General features: G+C 41.5%; 1 protein-coding gene across 3 annotated transcripts in view; it reads left to right on the top strand.

Moving 5' to 3' along the window:
* The first annotated feature begins 3,211 nt into the window (after nucleotides 1-3,211).
* Nucleotides 3,212-21,150, top strand: part of RTKN2 (rhotekin 2) — a 71,685-nt gene continuing 53,746 nt past the window's right edge. For 2 of the 3 annotated variants that reach the window (XM_062214738.1, XM_062214737.1), the window contains exons 1-2: nucleotides 3,212-3,392; nucleotides 12,095-12,291. In XM_062214738.1, the coding sequence (XP_062070722.1) occupies nucleotides 3,333-3,392; nucleotides 12,095-12,291 (257 nt within the window). In that variant the 5' untranslated portion in view covers nucleotides 3,212-3,332. Of the gene's footprint in view, nucleotides 3,393-10,821; nucleotides 10,894-12,094; nucleotides 12,292-21,150 lie in introns of those variants that run through there. The other variant, XM_062214739.1, reaches the window with a different exon arrangement.

Below are 21,150 nucleotides of genomic sequence, written 5' to 3'. Positions count from 1 at the left end.
TAAATCTTATCTCATCTGATTTACCCAATGAATTTTTAAAAACAGAATGGATATTATTTTTGTTTTATAGACAGGAAATTGAATGGCTTGCCCAAGATCAGAGGGCTAGTAAGTCCTCGGACTTCTCTTTCCATGTCCTTCTGATTATAAAATGCTTCAGCTCATTATAACCTGTTCATTTAAGAAAGTACTGCACCTCTGCTTAGTACCTTTACCCTTCTCTGTCGTATATAATTTAAAATATAGCTCTAATCTATGAAACTCATTTTAATCCATTATCTACAAGATGAATAGATTGTAAAAGAAGCAGTAGAGAATTTTTATAACTTTTTCTTGAGAGGCTAGGATACTGGAAGTCAGAAGAATTACATATTCTGCAGCAAACCACATTTTACAAAATAATGAGTATTATATAAGACAGACATTATTTCAAGCTAAGTATTTTCTTTTCCTTTAACCTCTGAGAAGAATTAAGAAGAGTAACACAGAATAAGGAGAAGAAAAATATACTTTACCACTTATTAGTATTGCCTAAATTGGCTGTTCTATGTCAAATACTATTTAATACTATCTGTTATATTAGGTATAGCTAATATCTACATAAGTATTATCATTAGCATTAAATAGTGACTTTATAATGGGAAGGAATATTGGTAGGACTGTAATTCCATCACTCACCCTCCAGCTGAAGTTCCTGTACCTTTGGCAGCTGGGTGGATATCTACTTTCTGTAAAAGCCCAAAGATGGTGGATAAAGAGATGCCCAAATGTTCTCCTTCAACTCTCTGGGAGCTGCAAAATAGAGAAGGAGAGGCAGACAGTGAGACAGAGAGGAGAATGAGATTCTCAAGCTAATCAAAGTATTACAAGTGAACTCTTCAACCTTTTGGTTGTTTCCATAGATGATTCTATTTGTGCATACATTACATACACTAGAGAAAATTATGCTTGATGAAATTAGTAGAAAACAAGAAAGGACCTGGGGGTAAATAAGGAAACAGAAGTCCTACTCTGAGTTATTTTAATCTGCAAATAATAGTTAAGCACTTAAGCACTTCCTGGTACACCCTTGATGAATAATAGATAGGATCACATCATATCTTTTCCAGAGAGAAAGGCCTTTAATCACAACTGTGTGTGTTCTGCAGATAATTACTAAATACGGCCTTTCTAGGTTGTATTCTTCAAGTATTATAAATAAATGCACCAGCAGTTCTGCACCTAGTATTCACTCATCAAATATTCCTTCAATGGGACCCCATTTCAGATTGGCTTGCTTGTTTTCCTAGACTGCTGCCTTTGACATGTATTTTGATCTGAGCCTTAGAGCTGTGTTATATGATAAATACTATCTGTCTGATTATGAGGTCTCTGTATTTCCTTTATGAGTAAGGTACTATACTAGACTCACATTGAGTAGGGGATAATTACCCCCCACAAAGTGGGAAGCAAAAGGGGAGGGGTATGCTGAGTGAAGGGGCACCTAATGACTGTGGAATCCAGATCTGTGTTTGGAGAGAAAGAAGTGAGCTCTCTGTTGGTAAATCTGAATTCCACATATTTCACAGATGTGTGCAAAGGCATGGGTCTTTAGGAATGACTCCACTTTCCTAATAAAAGGGGAGAGCCATCCCTAACGGCTCGGGCTTGCAGCATCACCTACTTAAAAGGAGCTCAAAGATGTAAATTACCCATTTGAGAGGAAGGCACCTGTATTAGTCAGCTTTTCAACGCTATAACAAAATATCTCAGAGAAGCTACTTAGGAAAGGAGGTTTATTTTGGCTGGTAGCTTTGGAGGTTCACAGTCCAAGACTGGGCAGGCCCCACTGGTTTGGTCCTGTGGCAACAGAGGATAGTGGTGGCAGAGCCCCGCAGAGCAAGGCTAACAGGGCAAGCCAGGAAGCAGAGGGAAGGGCTGAGCCCTCCTGTGAGAGCTGCCTTCTGACAGCCCATGCTAAGGACCCATGGACCTTCCACTAGGCCCTACCTCTAAGCACCACACGTGGATTGTTTCCACCTTCTTACTACCATTAACTTTGAGGTTTAACACCCACGAGTTCATCGGTCACATCTTGTTCAAATCACAGTAGCAGTCGTTATAGTTTTAGAACACATCTTCAACTGCCTAAGAGTGGGCCTTGTGGGCAAAATGACCACATACTGTAAAATACACTTCGGGAAACTGCAAGATGGAATCAGACATCAGGACAACAGATCCTACCCCCCACCCCCCAAAAAAAAGGACGGGCTGCAAATAAAACACATGGTTACTCTACGGCCAGAAAAGTGCCCAAGGCCTTCCGATGAGGTGAAGGTAGGTTGGATTGGTAGACTTTTCCCTAGAGAGGAAAAACGTCCGAAGCCCAGGCCAGCTTGGCTTTTTAAGGGACAATCAAGATAAGCTAGAGGCAATGAATTTTTAGGACTTCACAAGGGCCGAAAATCTTTGCCATTCCATTTTGACTTTTAAAAATTCTATGCTTCCCCATTATGATACACAACAAAGCCCTTTCATTCAAAGGGGTCTTTGCGCTCATCTTTTGGAGCAGCAATGCATGGTGGCCTGGGAACCACGTCCCTGCAACCCTGGGTGTCGGCGGGGGAACGCCAAAGAACAGTGTTCTCGGGCGGGACGTATCTGGGATTATGAAGACATGCTGGAGGCACCAGACAAGCCCGTGGTGAAACGCCTGGCATGGTGTCTCAGGAGCCTGGTTGACAAGACCACGCTGAGTGCAGGACCCTGGGTGACAAGGCTTTGGGGTGCGGGAGGTGAGAGGCCTGTGTTCGAGAAATGTCACCAATTCTCTGGGAGCCAGACTACGAGCTCCGGAGGATACCGTGAGTCCCGGAGTTTTCGGTACGGGGGTGGGTCCAAGGACTGCAGCCCCAGGTCCATCCGCACCAATCACTTGGGGGCCCTCCGAGGGCTGCGGGGAGAAGGCTCCCCGCGCAAAGCCGTGACACGAACACCACGCGCCTGACCCGCGCGCCTGGGTCGGCGGCGCTCAGTCGCCCACGCTTTGCCCGTGGCCCTGCCCACCCTCGACCCAGGCCCGCCCACATCCCCACCTGTGCCTTAAGGCCTCCCGCGGCCGCCCGCACGGAGAACGCGGGTCTCCACAAACTTCCGGCGCCTGGCGCCTCGGGCGCGGGGTGCACCCACTGCGCGTGCGCGCGCCACCTCGGCGTCCCCTGCGCCCCCTTCCCCCTGCTGCCCGCACTTGGTACGGCCGGGCGGTTGGCTTCCTCGGTGGCTGCAGCCAGGGGCGGGTTTTTCAAATCTCCCGTTTGGAGGAGTGGTGGCGGCCCCGGCTGTTTGCGCTGGAGATGGAGGAGCAGACGCCGAAGGAGCCCGAGCTCGGCCTGACGGGGCCTGGCGCCCAGCAGGTGAGTGAGGAGAGGCCGGGCCGCGGGCAGAGCTGGGGCCTGGCTGCAGTTCACGCCGTGGCTTTGTTTCGTCGTCCGGGAGCACGGTACTCCTCGACCCGATTTCAGCCGTGGCCAGGGACAAAGGGAGGGACTAGGAGGCTGCACCCTGAGCCTCCAGAGGGCTTGGGCATCTGAACCCCCAGATTTCTTAGGGAGCAAATGGAGGCCCAGCACGGGGAAGCGATGCCGAGCGTCTGTCTCCCAGCGTTTCCTGGCGCACCTGTGCGCCGCCCTCCCTGGGGTTTGGACGCTCCTGTGTCTGCACACAGGTGATGCAGGGGCGTGGGTGCCCTGGCATTTCCAAGACAGCCAGGGGGGCCACTGCGGGACACTTGGCTTGTTACGGAATTTAATGGAGAGCCCCAGTTATTGGAGTGATGTCTACACAGAGCAAAAGCTGGTGGGTACTGGGGTGGAGAAGTAAGCTGCAACCGCTGAACCTTAAAAGAAAGTTGGAGGTTGGAGAGTGAATTATCTCACAATGGATAAGGTAGATGTTTGATGTTTAGCTTGTAAAATTATGTTAGAAACCTTCTTACTGAATATAGACCAACATCATTTCTTAGCAACATCCGTTATCAAAGTGTTGCATTATACTTCCCGTTCTTAACCGTGACTTCAGGGTCCTCAAAGAAAACTGGTATCTTTAAGCCGGATCTTTGCTTCTGTTTCACTCTGCGTTTTCTATTGCCTGCTTCTGAATCACCTGCAGTTTTGAAGTTGAAATCACGTGCAGCTTGCCCATTTTACGTGTCAAAATTGGTAGAATATTTGCACTTTCTTTTGGTGCAACCTAATACTTTTGTTTGGGAGTCTGAAAGTTCCACAGCAGATCCAAAATTGTTAGGCAATCCTCAATAAAACTGTGAAAAATGAAGAATTAAGAGCAATTATGCAAATGAACTCTGCTACCTTTACTTATGTAATTTATGCCAGCATTTTTAAAAATTTTTTTAAAAAATTCAAAGGTTTGGATGTAAAGTAGTTTTCTGTCCTATCTTGTCATATGCTGTGGCTGGCTTGATCGTTAACAAAAATCTTGACTTCTAGTAAACTGACAGCCTGTTGGGTTCTTGCACGTATCCTAGGTTTTGGGGTAGCCTTCCCAGTTCATTTACTGAGCTCTGTGCTGCAGGAATGTTCAAGAATGGTAAAATAAAGAGCATAAAGTTGTGAAAGAAGTTTTAACTGCATGGAATGAAAATAAATGTTTTAAAAAGATTGTGCATAAGGACTGGGTTATTTAGATATGGGAAGGTACATTGCTTACTGATTTCTTAGGAAAGAAAAAAACAGCTTAAATGTCGAGTTACTGCTTTTGTTTGGATCTTGGAGAAAGTTGCAAAAATAGTAAGTGGTTTCAACCTAACAGGAATTGTGAAGGTCAGTAAGAGAATTTGGTAGTTGATTAACACTGAATTTTTTTGTTTTATTTTCTTGGACATGAATGAAGCTGCTATCTAACAGAGATAAGATCAAAGATTTGGAGGTGGCCATCCATTAGTTAAATATCTCATTGAAACCTTGGGGTCATCTGTGACTCCTCACAGCACGTAATACTGGTTTTGGAGTCAGTGTTGGGTCAAATTCAACTGTGCTTTTAAGATTGTTGTGCAATCTTAATAAGCAAATCTCGGTTTTCACAGTTGTGAAATGGGCATCATGTCTATCCCAGAAAATGTGGGATTGGAGCACAGCATATAGCACTCAGGACATGCTTGAGAAATGACAATTTTTGTTACTTTGTCTCATTCTTCTGAGCAGTAAAGGCAGTGACCTTTCATATAAATGCTTAGGCTTTTGAAATCTTACTAAAAATTGAGAGCTAGTATTACCTCATTGCAGAAAAATCAATGTATACAGAAATACAAAATTTAAAAGTTGTTTCTCCAATTCCAGTTCCCCAGAATGGCCACTATTACCAATTTCCTGACTTGTTTTTAGAAGTAAACAATTCTTCAAATATGCAAAGTTTCCTTTAGAAAAATGAGATTACAGGAGTACTGCAACTGCTTTTCTGCAGTCTTTCTTCATCTTCACGTTGATCTCTTAGCTAAGGAGGCTTGACTGGTAGGTGATAGTGTATCTTATCAGCAGCCCAACTTGAAGGTATTTTAGTAGTTCTTAGTACCAACAGTAAGGCTGGGTGTTGGTCAGGATTCCCCAAACAGAATTGATAGGCTATGCATACAAGTATATGAAGGAGAATTTCCTAGGGAGAGAGTTGGCTCACCCCGTTGTAGCAGCTGGGAAGTCCCAGGACAGGTCATCTGCAGGCTCGAGAGCAAGGATGCTGAGAGCCTAGGATGCCGGTGGCTCAGTCTGATCCAATGAGCTCAATACAAGAGGAACCTGGGATGGGAGTCCCAGTTTGAGGCAGAAAAGCCTGAGTGCCAGCCAGGTGGCTGGGGGTGAGCATTTCCCAGCTTTCTGCCAGGGAGCCCCAAAGCGCCTTCCCTTCAGTCTCTCCACTTACCTAGCCCATTAATGATGCCCACCCAGGGTCAAGGCCCAGTCTACCCATCTAGTCCACTCAGACGCATGCTAGTCTCATTTGGAAACACCCTCACAGACACTCCCAAAATAGTGCTTTTTAGGTATTCTTTAATCTGTCTTCCCACCCAGTCCATTCAGACTCATGCTAATCTCATTTCGAAACACACCCAAAAATAAAGCTTTTCTAGGTTTCAAGGTCTTCCTTAATCCAGTCAAGTTCACAACATAAAATTAGCCATCATAGCCCTATCTTTTGCACTTCCTTTGTTTTAGCTCTTAAAATCTGATAGGTGTTTGGTTTTTACATAATCTAGGTATCTGCTTTTAGGGAATCTTCCTATTTCATTCTTAACCTTGCCCTATCCATTTATTTTTATCAGCTTGACTTTAAGTACTTATAAGAGTGGGATGTTGACATAGTCTTTTGTTTGATTTAAAGATAAGCAAGTCCTGATTCAAAAAATTGCAGAAGAACTAACAAAAGAATGGCTCCACCCCATTCTCTGCTCTTCCTGGAGCAAGCACGCCCAAGAGGGATGGATACAAGGAAACAAGGAAACGTGTGTTGTCATTGGTCCCAATCCTCCTTGACTCTTGTTGGCCATACCTCAATGGCTGCGACAACAGTAATGATTTTAGCTTCCAACTCATCTTGGAAGTCAGTAAACATCACCACTGAATGCTCAGTGGGTTCCTTCAGTACATGGTTATTAGCCTCATTGTGGGTAGCTGCGAACACCAGTTCCTTCCCCAGCAGCACTTAGTGTCCTTCAAGCATTTGACTCCTTTAAACCCTTCCTTGACTAGAGATAGTGTTGCTTGAGCAAGGAAGTCTTCTGCATGTAAAGTGCGGTTGCTTACTAAAAGAAGTTGCCGAAACAAGAGCCTTTAAAAAAAACAAAACTCTCAGCACATTCAAAACCATACATAACACCAATTCATCCTGCTTGTGTCGGCTCTGTGCTGGTCCCTGCTGTAAATGATAAAATGCCAAAGGTATGATCTGCTAGAAATACCTTATTTCCCTAATGAATAGTAACATCTTACACATAAGTTTTCCAAAAACTATGACTTTAGTTTCTTTCTCTACTGCTTCTCAAGCCTCTAATTTTTTGTGAAGTCTCCATCAATGAGCGATAGGGAGAAGACAGTCTTCAGTTTACAGGGTGGAAACCCTAGAAGCCTAAACGGATGTCCTCAGTGTGGCTGTGGCCACCTGCTGGTTTCTTAAGGTCATTGCAACTTTCAAGATGTTGGAGGATTTCAAACTATCCAGCAGTGGTTCTTTACCCGGGTTATTAAATTACCAGAGGAACTTAAAAAGTAAAATAAAACGTAGGCCCCACCTCCAGTGATCCTGATCTGCTTAGGCTAGGTGATACGTTTAGGTACCTTTACTTCCAAAGGGCCCATCCTCTCAGCCTCAGATGATTCTAATGGCAGCTGGCTTTGAGGAACCCTGTGTTGGTTTAAATGCTGACTCATTGCAGCATTTAGAAAACAAATTTGAATTTAGTGTCACCAGATGGTGTGTGTTTGTACTTGAGTTGTGGGGTAAGGCTATTCATCCCAGAATCAAGTTCTTCCCAATGTGCAATCTCTATTACTAAACCCTCTGCCAGAGTTTATTTCTGTAGACATATGCGTCATGTGAATAATTTTTATAATTAATTGCTAATAACATTAAAGAATAATTTGTGATCGACAAGTCATAGAAAGATGAAATGGAGTTGTTGAAATTCAGTCATGTGTAAAGAAGGAAAACCAGTAAATGTCTGTATTTATGTGGTGTACCAGTTTTGAGTTACAGCACTACATAAGAAGGTTTTTATGTGGTGATTACATGATGTAATTAGAGAAGATAATTAGATCTGTTTCCTGCATTTGAATGGTGCGTTGGATTGTTTTGGATCATCTATGACAGTTTCTTTTTGGGAAATCTTTGTAGAGTATTAACTCACCTACCATTCATCTTATTTTTGCAAAGGTTATCTTTTTAATATCTGGAATTTTTTTTTTTTTTTGACAGGCAGAGTGGACAGTGAGAGAGACAGAAAGGTCTTCCTTTTGCCGTTGGTTCACCCTCCAATGGCTGCCGCGGTAGCGCGCTGCGGCCGGTGCACCGCGCTGATCCGATGGCAGGAGCCAGGTGCTTATCCTGGTCTCCCATGGGGTGCAGGGCCCAAGGACTTGGGCCATCTTCTACTGCTTTCCCAGGCCACAGCAGAGAGCTGGCCTGGAAGAGGGGCAACCGGGACAGGATCGGTGCCCCGACCGGGACTAGAACCCGGTGTGCCGGCGCCGCTAGGTGGAAGATTAGCCTAGTGAGCTGCGGCACCGGCCAATATCTGGAAATTTTTTTATTAGAGCCCCTGCACATTTTTTAAAGTTTTATTTGTTGAAAGGCAGAGTGACAGAGGGAGAGTGAAAAACAAAGAGATCTTCCAACCAGTGGTTCACTCCCCACGCACTTTCAACAGTTGGGGCTGGGCCAGGCCAAAGCCAGGAGGCTAGAACTCCATCTGGTCTCTCAAAAGGAAGGCAAGGACCCGAGCACTTGGACCATCTTTGTTCCATGTAGCTAAGCTACTGCCTTTCCAGACACATTAGCCAGGAGTTGGATCTGAAGCAGAGTAGATAATACTCAAACTGATCTGATATGGGATGTAAGCCATCTTGCACAGCGGCTTTACTCACTGTGTTACAACACTGGCCTCCTGGAAAGTTTTTTTTATTTATTCTTTGATACAATTAGAAGGTAAGTTATGGTGTTTTTTTTGTTTTGTTTTGTTTTTTTTTTACTGCAGAAGCCAAAACTTTTGGCTTACTTTTACAACTTACTTTTAGAAATAAACCTACCAGAAGCACTAGTACATGTTTGTTATAAAGAGTATCTTATGTTTTACAATGTTCATAAAGTCTCTGAATTAAATCAGACTAGACATTCAGTTGTAGAATCTTAATGCCAAGTGCAGCATGTATATAGAATCAGGGTACTGGGCCAGTGTTGTGGCAATGAGGGGTAAACCACTGAGTCTCCAGCATCCCATATGGGCACCACTTCTAATCCAGCTCCCTGCTAATGCACCTGGGAAGGCAGCTGAAAATGGCCCAAGCATATGGTGGGAGACCTTGAAGATGCTCCTGGTGCCAGACTGGCACAGCCCTGGCTGTTGAAGCATTTGGGAAGTAAACCAGTGGATGGAAGACCTCTTGCTCTGTTTCTCCTTTCTCTCTGTAATTCTGCATTTCAAACAGATAAATCTTTAAAAAGAAAAAAAGATCAAGATGATTGTAAGGGATAACAAGGCTTTCAGAACTAAAATCATTTAGTAGTTTCACAGTGACTATTAAAAGTTAAATAAATGTTCTCAGAACTGTATTCTGAATCCTTGTTGCAAGTAGCTAAGCTTCTGCCATTTTCACTCTAGCTTTTGAGATTTCATTTGCACTGCTTATCATGACAGTGTTACCTCCCTGGTGCTGAGCCTTGGTTCCTTCCTTCAGCCTCTGCTCTTTCAGAGAAGTTTTCCTTGGTTAATTCATCAGGCACATCTTGCCATTACATAATAGTTTATGTATTAATATATGTGGTAGAGTCATCACACTAGTTATTGTATGGATCTTTTTAAAATTTTTCTTGGCTTTGTTTTTGTTTCTAAATTTAAGAAGCAGGCAAGGATTCAGAGAGAGAGAGAGAGAGAGAGGCAGGCAGAAAGAGGGAATTCTCATTCACTGATTCAGTCCCCAAATGTCCATGGTGGTAGAGGCTGGGGACTCAATCCAGGTCTCCCACGCGGGTGGCAGGAACTCAGTTGCTTGTGCCATCACTGCCGCCTCCCAGGTAGTGTGTTAACAGGAAGCTGGAGTCGGGAACAGAGCCTTGATTGAACCTACACACTCTTGATAGGGGATGCTGGCATTTTAGCTACCAGGCCAAACACCCATCAGAAACATAGAATAATAAATGGTTGAGACTGGGCAGCTTGAAAGAACAAAAGTTAGGGCAGGCCTTTTGGCACATCAGAGTAAGCTGCTGCTCATGATGCCTGCATCCCATATCAGGTACCAGTTCCAATCCTGGCTTCTGGGCTTCCAATCCAATTTCCTACTAATGTGCCTGGGAGGGCAGTGGAAGATGGCCCAGTTACCATCCATGTGGGAGACCTAGATGGAGTTCCTGGCTCTGGGCTTTGACCTGGCCTGGGCCTGGCTGTTGTAGACATTTTGGAAGTGAACCAGCAGATGAAAGCTCCCCTCACCCCCACTTCCTTGCTCATCCTTTCAAGTAGATGAAAAAAATAAACATTTATTAAAAAGAAGAACAGGTTGGGGCCGGCACCATGGCTCACTTGGTTAATCCTCCGCCTGCGGTGCTGGCATCCCATATGGGCACCGGGTTCTAGTTCCAGTTGCTCCTCTTTCAGTCCAGCTCTCTGCTGTGGCCCAGGAAGGCAGTGGAGGATGGCCCAAGTGGTTGGGCCCTTGCACCCACATGGTAGATCCGGAGGAAACACCTGGTTCCTGGCTTAAGATTGGCACAGTGCCAGCCATAGCAGCCATTTCAGAGGTGAACCAACGGAAGGAAGACCTTGCTCTCTGTCTCTCTCTCACTGTCTATAACTCTGCCTGTCAAATTAAAAAAAAAAAAACAGATTTATTCTCTCATAATTCTGGAAATGAATTCTGAAATCAAGGTATTACAGAGCCTGGGTACTGAACCTACATACTCTGATATGGGTTTGTGAGTGTCTTAACTCTTAGATCAAACATCTGCCCCTATTGTATGTTTCTCAGGACTGTGATAATGAATGACTGATACTGGGTGGCTTGAAAAAAACTGAAGTTTATTCTCTCATGGTTTTGGAGACCAGAAGTCTGAAGTCCAGATGTTCCCTCTGATGGCCATAGGGAAGAAGCTTTCCATGCCTTTTCCACTTCTGGTTGTTGCCATCAATCCTAGGTGTTGGTTTAGAGTCACCACCACTCCATTCTCCTACTTCACATGGCATTGTGTGTGTGTGTGTCTGTCTGTCTGTCTGTCTTCATGTGACCTTCTAATGACACCAGACACTGGATTTGGGGCCCACTGTAATCCAATATGACTTCATGTTAACTAATTCCATCTGTAAAACTGTATCACCAAAGGGTTACATTTTGAGATTCTAGAACAAAAATTGGGGAGGGAACACTGCTTAACATGGTAAAGTTATAGTAAGAACATGGAATGTTTCTCACCTTTGTTTATATTCTCTTTAGTAAATTGTAAAGACTTCTTGGGGCTAGTGCTATGGCATAGTGGGTAAAGCCGCCTCCTGTAGTACTGGCATCCCATATGGGTGCCAGTTCAAGACCTGGCTGCTCCACTTCTGATCCAGCTCTCTTTTATGGCCTGGGAAAACACTAGAAGATGGCGCAAGTGCTTGGGTCCCTGCATTCTTGTGGGAGACCCAGAATAAGCTCCTGGCTTCTGGCTTTGGATCAGCCCAGCTCTAGCTATTCTGGTCATTTAGAGAGTACCAGCTTATGGAAGACTTCTCTATCTGCCTCTGCCTCTCTGTAACTCTTCCAAATAAATAAATCTTTAAAAAAAAAAAAAGATTCCTAATTAAGCAAGAAATTAAGATTTTTCAAAGAGCATTTTAAAGTAGCAATGTGTATATATTATATAGATTTATTTATTTGAAAGGCAGAGTTGCAGAGAGAGGGACAGGCAGAAAGAGACATCTTCATCTGCTCGTTCACTCCCTAGATGGCCTCAACAGCTGGGGCTGGGCCAGGTGGAAACCAGGAACCTGGAACTCCATCCAAGTCTCCTATATGGGTAGCAAGGGTCCTTGTACTTGGGACATCTTCTGTTGCTTTCCCAGGTGCGTTAGCAGGAAACTGGATTGGAAGTAGAGCAACTGGTACTAGAACCAGCACCCACATGAGATGCTGGTGTTGCAAATGGCAGCTTAACTTGCTGTGCCATAACGCTGGTCCAAAATAGCCATATTTTTAATACTATCACATATTAAAAACTTTGCTTCTTCCCAATACGGTCTAAGATTAATATCTAGTATGTTTTAGTATGTTTTCCACCTGTCAGGGGTAAAAAGAAATGTAACCTTGTATTTTCACTAGCTTTTTAAAATGCTTTTCTCTCTCTCTCTCTCTTTCAGGACTGCAGCATTCAAGAAAAAATAGACTTAGAAATTCGAATGCGAGAAGGAATATTGAAACTCCTTTCTCTGAGCACTCAGAAGGACCAGATTTTACATGCAGTTAAGAATCTCATGGTGTGCAATGCTCGGATATTGGCTTATACATCAGAACTACAGAAGTTAGAAGAGCAGATTGCAAATGGAACTGGAAGATGGTTAGTAGATACTTTACTTCTAGTTTCTAGTGTACTTTGAAATTTTGAATTAAAAACATAGTATAATTTATTCTTTCTTTAATATATATTTTTAAGAGATTTATTTATTTATTTGGAAGAGTTACAGAGAGGTAGAAAGAGAGAGAAGTCTTCCACTGCTGGTTTATTCCCCAGGTGGCCACAATGGCTGGAGCTGGATCTTTACGAAGCCAAGAGCTTCTTCCAGTCTCCCACATGGGTGCAGGGGCCCAAGCACTTGGACCATCTTCCACTGCTTTCCCAGGCCATAGCAGAGAGCTGGATTGGAATAGGAGCAGCCGGGATTCCACATAGGGTACCAGAGCTGCAGGAGGCAGCTTTACCTGCTACATCACAGCACCAGCCCCAGTATAATTTATTCTTGAAGTACAAATGTCAAATCACCAAACTTTAAAGAAAACAAACACCCTGAAGTAGCAGCTGACATCATACACACTGTGATGGCAGGGTTCAGAGTGAACCTGTTGTTAGGCAGCAGACTTTACTGGGCTCTTTTGTTGTGTTCAGGATGTGGATGTAAAACAGAAAGAAGTAGTTAAGCAGGGAATGAGGGAAAATTTTAAGAAAGGACAAAGACTGATAGCTGAGTCTATAAAATGTAGATTGAAAAAAAACAATTCAAATAAAATTAATTGCTTAGAGATATGCTAATGAAAAGGAAAGTAATAGAACTTAGATACTATGTAGAAATTGATATGAAAGAGCAGCAAAATTATAAAGATACAAAGCTGTATGGATTAGGGGAAAAAAACCCTTTTGGATAGAAAAGAACTTAAAAACCTGCAAATACCACTTCATGTAAACAGAAGGCCATTGTTGATAAGTCTACAGCTCTGGCACAAGTGAAAAGTTTCTGTTGAGACATTAGTGGCCACTGGACTGGTAACAGTGTACCTACTTTAATTTCTTGGGATAAAAGGTAAAAAAAAGATCTGAAAAGATTATTTTACAGAAATAAAATATTGATGAGGTTATGGTATAATAGAGATCTGAATACAAAATTGTTGAATGTATTAGCTGTAGTGCCATGAGACATTCATTTATCTCTTTGACCTCAATTCCTTGTTACAGTGGCATGATAATCTTTACATTTAAAAACTGTGATTTTATGTATTTTTATATATAAATTTAATAAAATGCCTTTTCCATACTTTATACTCAACAAATGTCAAGTAGTTTTCATCATTAGGTGCTCCAGGCATTATGAAATGAAATTGTTCCAGGAAGACGTTTTTCCTGTAGACAGACATTGGCTTAAGTCGGTGCTCTCAAACAGGGACTCACGCATCCCTGAGAGAGCGTGACTGGGCATCAGGAAGCAGGCACGTCCGTAGAAAAGATGGAGTGCGCCTTCTTGCAGCATGCATTCCTGGCATGAAGCATGAACGCCTAGAATTGTGGGGTAGTTTTAGGTTATATTCTCTTGCTCTTGGGACTATGTTGTGTTCTTTCCCCTCCTCCTTTACTAGGGTACTTTGTTAAGGATGCTTTTTCAGGGAAGGATTTGAGGAGTGCTGGTTTAAGAGCTAATGTTCTTTGAGTATTTTTTAGTGAATTGTGAAGTGAGCCATTTTCTTAATTTGACAGTTTACTAGTTTTGAAGTTACTTATAGAAATGTTAAATAAGATCAATCCCTTTAGATTTATATATCAAAGCTAAGGTAAAATACCTGGGCCTCTTAACTGGTAATGTGTGCGTTCTTCTGTTTTCTTTGTATGTATTCATAGACTTTTATTTAATATCATTTTTCGTCATTAAGCTTTCTGATGATCAGAATTTCCCGATTTTGTTCAGCGGGAGTTCTTTCGAAAGAGCTTTCTTGTTCTTTCGATATGCCTCTACTAGACTTTAAGAACGTCCTTGCTGGTTTGGCATTGTGGCATAGCGGGTAAAGCTGCAGTGCTGGCATCCCAGATGGGTGCTAGTTAATGTCCCAGCTGCTCCATTTCTGATCCAGCTCCCTGCTATTGTGCCTGGGAAAGCAGCAGAAGATGGTCCATGTGTTTGGGCCCCTGCCACCCATATAGGAGATGCAGATTAAGCTCCTGGTTCCAGGCCTGGACTTGGCCCAGCCCTGGCCATTGCAGGCATCTGGGGAGTGAACCAGAAGATGGAATCTCTCTCTGTCTCTATCTCTGTCTCTGTCTCTGTAACTCTTTCAAATAAATAAATAAATCTTAACAAAAAAAAAAAAAGAAGAAGAAAGAAAAAAGAAAAAGAAAAGAAAGAGCATCCTTGCTTTCTGAAATAAAGAAGATCCAGGCTTGCCTTGTATTTTTCCTGCCCCAGTCCTTGAGTCAGCCACAGCTGTGAGTCCTGTGGAGGTGAATGGTATTTTGAAAGCAAGATGTGGGTAACTAAGTGTGTTCATTGTTACTGGGCTGTCACTGTGTCTAGGCTTTTTTCAGCATACTAGATATAAAAGATACTTTTAAAAAAATCATTGGTTTCTAATAATACTTACAGATTTTTGTTTTCTTAAATTATCTTACATGAGACTGAAAATCTTAACTCCCAATAACAGCTATGTATTTTCTTGTTTTTATAATATTATGTGAGATAATTTCATACCTATAGTATCAGTATATTTAGTGCCTATGAAAATCTCTTTAAATAAATTCAAGATTTCTTTGCATTTCTTTACCAACAGATAGAAATTATTATGAAAATGTTGTCAGAGAAAAGTTTAAAAAAATTACACAATGAAGACCCACATGCCTACCAAGTACATGCTGCAATTAATATTTTCCTAATCTTAACGTCTTTCCCTCTATCAGTTCGTCCTATTTTTATGATATAATCCAATGTAAGTTCTTTGTATGTGTGTAGATACAGAGCAGAGAACTGTATTCATATTTTCTAGAAATGAACTTTTTTCAGTATGGTTATGTTATTTCATATACAGAGTTTTTTTATTTCTGTTTACCTTTTTTCCCTTTGAATTAATCATATTTTTTGAGCTCTATCATGCTTCCTCGTACACCTTCTCCATTCCCAGTTTAGCAGTCCTTGTGTTAGGGACCTATGCTTCTTAATCTTTGTTATAGGTTCTTGCCCTCACAAAGATGAGAATTCAAAGCAGAGGCATAGATGCAGAGCACAAGTGAAGGCAGGAGTTATTCAAGAGAGAGAACTTATATTCATGTGTGAGTGTGGGCCACCCCAAATGGAGATGCTTTCCAACAGTGGGCTAGAGAGCTGCCTATGAAGGAAGTTGGGAGGCCTGATCCCCAAGCATGGTCAAGAGTTAAAGAAGGACCCTTCCCATGTTATCAGTCTCTTTGAGATGGGGGTGTTGCCCTCCTTGAATCCATAGATGGGATGGAGTACAGGTGTAGTTTAGTGTGTGTGAGGCTTTCTAGGAGTTTAACCTCCATATGACCATCGTGGCGTCTCCTGCTTCTTGGTCCCAGTTGAGGCACAGGTATATCATGGGAAAGTTGGTGTAGGAGATTGACAGGTAAGGGGATAGAGTTAGAATGTAGGACTTGCAGAAATTCCAGTTCATGTGTTCCTACCGAACTCTCTGCCTAGTCCCCCATATCGTTTGCTTCCATCTCTGTCCCAGGAGGCAGCCTGTGTTCTACCACAGATGAATTTTGCCTGTTGTAGAACTTACTATAAACGGAATTGTACACTAAAGGCTTCTACCTTTCAGCATGGTACTCCTGAGATTGATCATGTGATAAAATGTTTTTCCCTCTTTATTGATAAGTAGCATTCCATTGTATGCAAATATCAGAGTGCCACTTCCTTTTTCCATTGTAGGTTCTTCCAGTTTCTGCCTACTTTTCATTGTCATTTCCTCCAGATAGTTGTGTGGGTTTTTAAAAAAAGCTTTTTAAAGATTTATTTATTTATGTGAAAGGCAGAGTTACAGAGAGAAAGAGAGTCAGAGAGAGATCTTCCATTTACTAGTTTGCTTCCCAAATGACTCCAAGTCAAGATCCTGGAACTCCATCAAGGTCTCCCATGTGAGAGGCAGGGGCCTGAATAGTTGGGCCATCTTCTTCTGCTTTCTCAGGCACGCGAGCAGGGAGCTGGATTGGAAGTAGAGCATCCAGGTTTTGAACCTGTGCTCACACAAGATGAAAGCAGCACAGGCAATGGCTTAACCCACTGTACCACAACACTGGCCCCAGCTAGTTGTTTTTAAAATATATATATTTTTTTAGATTTCATGTTTTCTGTGGGAGAATTTCTTAAGTATGAGCTACTGTGCCATCACAAAAAGAGGAATTCAGCTAGTTGTATCTTGATCAAATTATTTCTGATATATGGAATATCTTGAGGTATTCTTTATGACTCACTATGGTCCATTTTCAGGACTGTTCCATTGGCTTTGAAGTTAAATTTCTTTTTATTGGGATATAAAGTTTGGTGCATGTGTTCAATAGACATTTTTATGGCTTAGAGTTCTTCTATAGCCTACTTATTTTTTGATCATTTGAATTGTGTTGAAAGAAATTGTTAAGATTTTTTGTTACTAAGGCTCTGTTCTCTTTATCCTTAGATCTCCTAAACCTTTTGTTTTATGAGGACACGGTGTAACATTTGGTACATTAGGACCTTCTTATATATCCATTGTCAGCTGCAGCCTTTAGCATTATAAAGTACCCTTTAGTTGTTATTGTTATGGTGTGTAAAGCTTTGGACCTGAATTCTACCTTGCTTGATAGGATCACATGTTCTGCTTTCTTATTGTTTGCATTTGTTTGATATATCTTGGCCCATTTTTATCTTTCTTTGAAATTGTGTTTCTTATATTCATTCTAGAAAACAAGAACCAATCTGAAAATGTGGCACATTGTACTTTCTAAAATCATCAGCTAGTAGATTCTGTACATGAGTTTTCTTCACAACTTTTCATGTTTGGTTTTCTTTAGTGTTGTTTCTTAAAGGATAGCTGGCTAGCTAGAAAATCCTTGGCCAACACTTTTCCTTGAGTTTCTTGAAAACCTTGCCTGTGGTTAACATGTTATTAAAAAAATCTAATGTTCAGTTTTATTTTGTGAATGATTTGGTTTTTCTGCATGGAGACTGAAAGTAGTTTTCTTCATCTTAAAGTCTGATCATGTTACTGGGATATGTATATGATCGACCATTTGGCTCATTTGGGACTCTTTTGGTGTGCAGATTTGTTTCTTTTATGTTCATAAAGTTTTCCTGGATTCTGGAATAAAGTGCTAATTCTATCTTATTATTTGGGTTTTCTTATAACTTCAGTTACACCTAAGTTGGATCTTCCTGGCCTGTCGTAAATCTTTCTGATCCTTTAACACTTTCAGTTTTGGTTTTTGATTCTTTTTATTCCCATCCACTATGTGTATCCCTTAGTATACTTTTGTCTGTTTATCTTTGGGCATCTTATATTTTAATGTTCATTTCAGAATGATGTTTTTCTTTCCTCTCTTTAAATATCTGCCTATTGTTTATTCTTTCCTAGTCTGAGGCTTTAGATTTCAGATTCCTGGTTTCTTTCAGATTTGCAAAATTTGTTTAACTGCACTTAATTCCTTTGAAGTATTGTGTTACAGATTTTGTTACTTTATGTATTTTTTAAGGATTTATTTACTTATTTATTTGAAAGGCAGAGTGACAGAGAGAATGAGAGTGATCTTCCATCCATTGGTTCACTCCCCAAATGGTGCAACAGCTGGAGCAGGGCCAGGCTGAAGCCAGGAGTCTGGAACTCCATCTAGGTCTCCCACGTGGGTGGCAGGGGCCCAAGTACTTGGTCCACCTTCTGCTACTTTCCTAGGTACATTAGAAGGGAGATGGACTGGAAGCAGAGTGGTGAGGACTCAACTGATGCTCTAATATGTGATGTCGGTGTTAAAAGCATTGCCTTAACCTGAAGCACCACAATGCCAGCCCTTTGTTACTTCATATTTTTTGGAGGTGGGGTTGGTAGACTTTTTTTTTTTTTTTTTTTTTAAGATTTTATTTATTTACTTGAGAGGTAGAGTTACAGACAATGAGAAGGAGAGACAGAGAGAAAGGTCTTCCTTCCGTTGGTTCACTCCTCAGATGGCCGCAACGGCCGGAGCTGCGCTGATCCGAAGCCAGTAGCCAGGAGCTTCTTCCAGGTCTCCCATACAGATGCAGGGGTCCAATCACTTGAGCCATCTTCTGTTGCTTTCCCAGGACACAGCAGAGAGCTGAATTGGAAGAGGAGCAGCCGGGACTAGAACAGCACCCATACGGGTTGCTAGTACCACAGGCGGCTTAACCTGGGCCACGGAACCAGCCCCAGTAGACTGTTTTTAATAGCTGAAGGGTTTTGATTGTTTTATTTATAGACGCTTTTTGTGGGTATCAGTTTCTTTGTTTGTCTCTAATGAAATATGTAGAGTTTTCCTAGACCAAGTGACTGGGATTAGGGGTGTGCAATTGCTGTGAAGGGCTTACTGGTTTCAAGCATGTTTTCTGTTATTAAAATCATGAGAGCTGTTTCCTTATTAAATGATACTATTTTGTTTCTTAGGGGTTTTGACTTTAATAACTTCTTTCTGTTTTCTCATGCCAGACCTCCTGTTCTTCCTCCGCCCCACCCTCCTTACACCGTTGTCTTCCTCTTCTTTCCACAAGACCAACAAGTTTTGGACCAAATAACTTTTGGAGTCCTTCTTTTCAATTCCTCGGGAACTGGTGCTGTGGTATCCACCAGTTCTTAGGCCTGTCCTTTCCTCCTGCAGGGGAGATTCTAAGTTGGTTTTACCTGTATTGTACAGTGCTCACCTATTTCAGTAGGAACCCCAGGAGCTGGTTGTGATAGTTTCGGATGTTAGTTTCTCCTTTAATGTGTACATTGATGTTTGTAGTAGTCCCTCCTTTTTGGTTATGCTGTTGGTGTGGGCTACAGGTGATTTTATTTGCTTTCCTTGTTAAACCAAAAGCCTTTGTAGGAAGTGTTGAGAGAATCTGGTTTAGATGATTTCCATTATTTTACCAGAACTGGGAAGTCATCCTCTGATCACTTCAACAAACAGTTTGGTGCTTCTTCTACACAAGCTGCATGCTAAATACTGAGACCAAAAATATAAACATTCCTAAAGTAATTCTTTTTTTTCTTTATATATTTATTATTTACTTGAAAGTCAGAGTTACGCAGAAAGAGAGAGGTCTTCCATCTGCTGGTTTACTCCCCAAGCGGCCGCAATGGCTGGAGCTGAGCCGATCTGAAGCTAGGAGCCAAGAGCTTCTTCAGGGTCTCCCATGAAGGTGCAGGGGCCTAAGCACTTGGGCTATCTTCTACTGCTTTCCTAGGCTATAGCAGAGAGCTGGATCAGAAGTAGAGCAGTCAGGACTCAAGCTGGAGCACATATGGGATGCCAGCACCACAGGCGGCGGCTTTACCTGCTACGCCACAGCGCTAGCCCTCCTAAAGTAATCCTTGTACTTGTGTAACAGTTGAAAGAATGGAGAATACATGTAGTTATTCATTCAGTAGGTTTGTGAGATAAGTAGATGTCCTCCCCATTTTGCAGATAAGAAGGTTGAAGCTAAGGTCAATAGCAACTCAGTAACATCTAGTTACTAACATATAAAACCCAAACCTAAAACTGAAAAGTCCAGATCTATCACACGTTCCATAAAAATGACCCTATCCTTATTTTATTCAGCCATCCTTAAAAGCCTTTGAAGATACTGAGTTATGTACTAGGCACCATCAGTACAGCAGTGAACCAAACAGATATGCCATTAAAACCCTATTCTCTCAGAGCTTATGTTTTGATAGTGATGCCATCTATTTGTCCTCCATCCAAGACTTGCCCCACACCCTCACCCATTCGTCTCTTGACCTAACTTCTGAAAAGCTTTATTTGGCTTTATAAATATAATACTAATCAGTTATTTATAAGACTGAATTATATGTCATTCAACATAATTGTGAATTTTAATAGTACCAAAGTAACTTCATAAATTTTATGTGATTACATAAGTGTTTCTTATGCTCTAGTTTCCTACTTTATTGTTTATGTTCTATAATGTAAAAGAAAAAAACTGTAGGCTGGAAGTGAAAATTATGTACTCAGTAGTTCTATAATAAACCATGTATTTAAAGAGATTACTAATTTTATTTCTGAAACTCTGTAGTGTGATGTCTGTTGAAAAGAGCTCATGTCACATTTGGAGTAGAAAGCTCATCTTCCCAGTTTAATGCATTTATGAAGCTATTTTACACCACATAGTTTTAGGATGGCTTAAAATTTTATGCTAAGCATTTCTGAGTTTTAGTTTTCACTTATTTGTATAAGAGGGGAAAGGTTTTATAATCTTAAATAATAGGATCCCATTTAAAAGTAGTATTTCAATAATAAAAAAATAAAGTATTTCCATGATTGTTCTATTTCTCATTATAACTTGTTAATCTTGGCAAAGAAATGCTATTTTAGATTTCCATATGGAACAATATAAAATAAGATGATCTGTATTTACACAAGTCAATGATCATACAGTTTTGGGCAACAAAATGGCAAATTGGCACCCTCTGTTGGTCATTTTATTTACCTACATGCACAAATATAAGTAATAAAATGAAGGATTTGTCTTTTCTATGTTTGTCTGTTAAATTAGCACTTATAAAACCTCACCAAAATAATGCTGTACACAGGGTTCCTGTGAGTCAGGTGCTCTCTTGTTTAGTTGTGCTTTGTTCTGGTAATTCTGTGGTTATTTGCTCTTTCTGGGACTGGCCCTCTAGTTGTAGCATTCAGAACTGGCATTCACATTGCAGATTTCCAAACAAGGATTTATTTAACTCTAACAAACTATTAGCTACAGTAGCACATTATTAAACAGATAATGTTTAACAA

Source organism: Lepus europaeus, chromosome 17 (assembly GCF_033115175.1).
Source record: "Lepus europaeus isolate LE1 chromosome 17, mLepTim1.pri, whole genome shotgun sequence".
In the NCBI taxonomy this organism is placed as follows: domain Eukaryota; kingdom Metazoa; phylum Chordata; class Mammalia; order Lagomorpha; family Leporidae; genus Lepus; species Lepus europaeus.
This window is presented reverse-complemented; position numbering and strand designations above follow the sequence as displayed.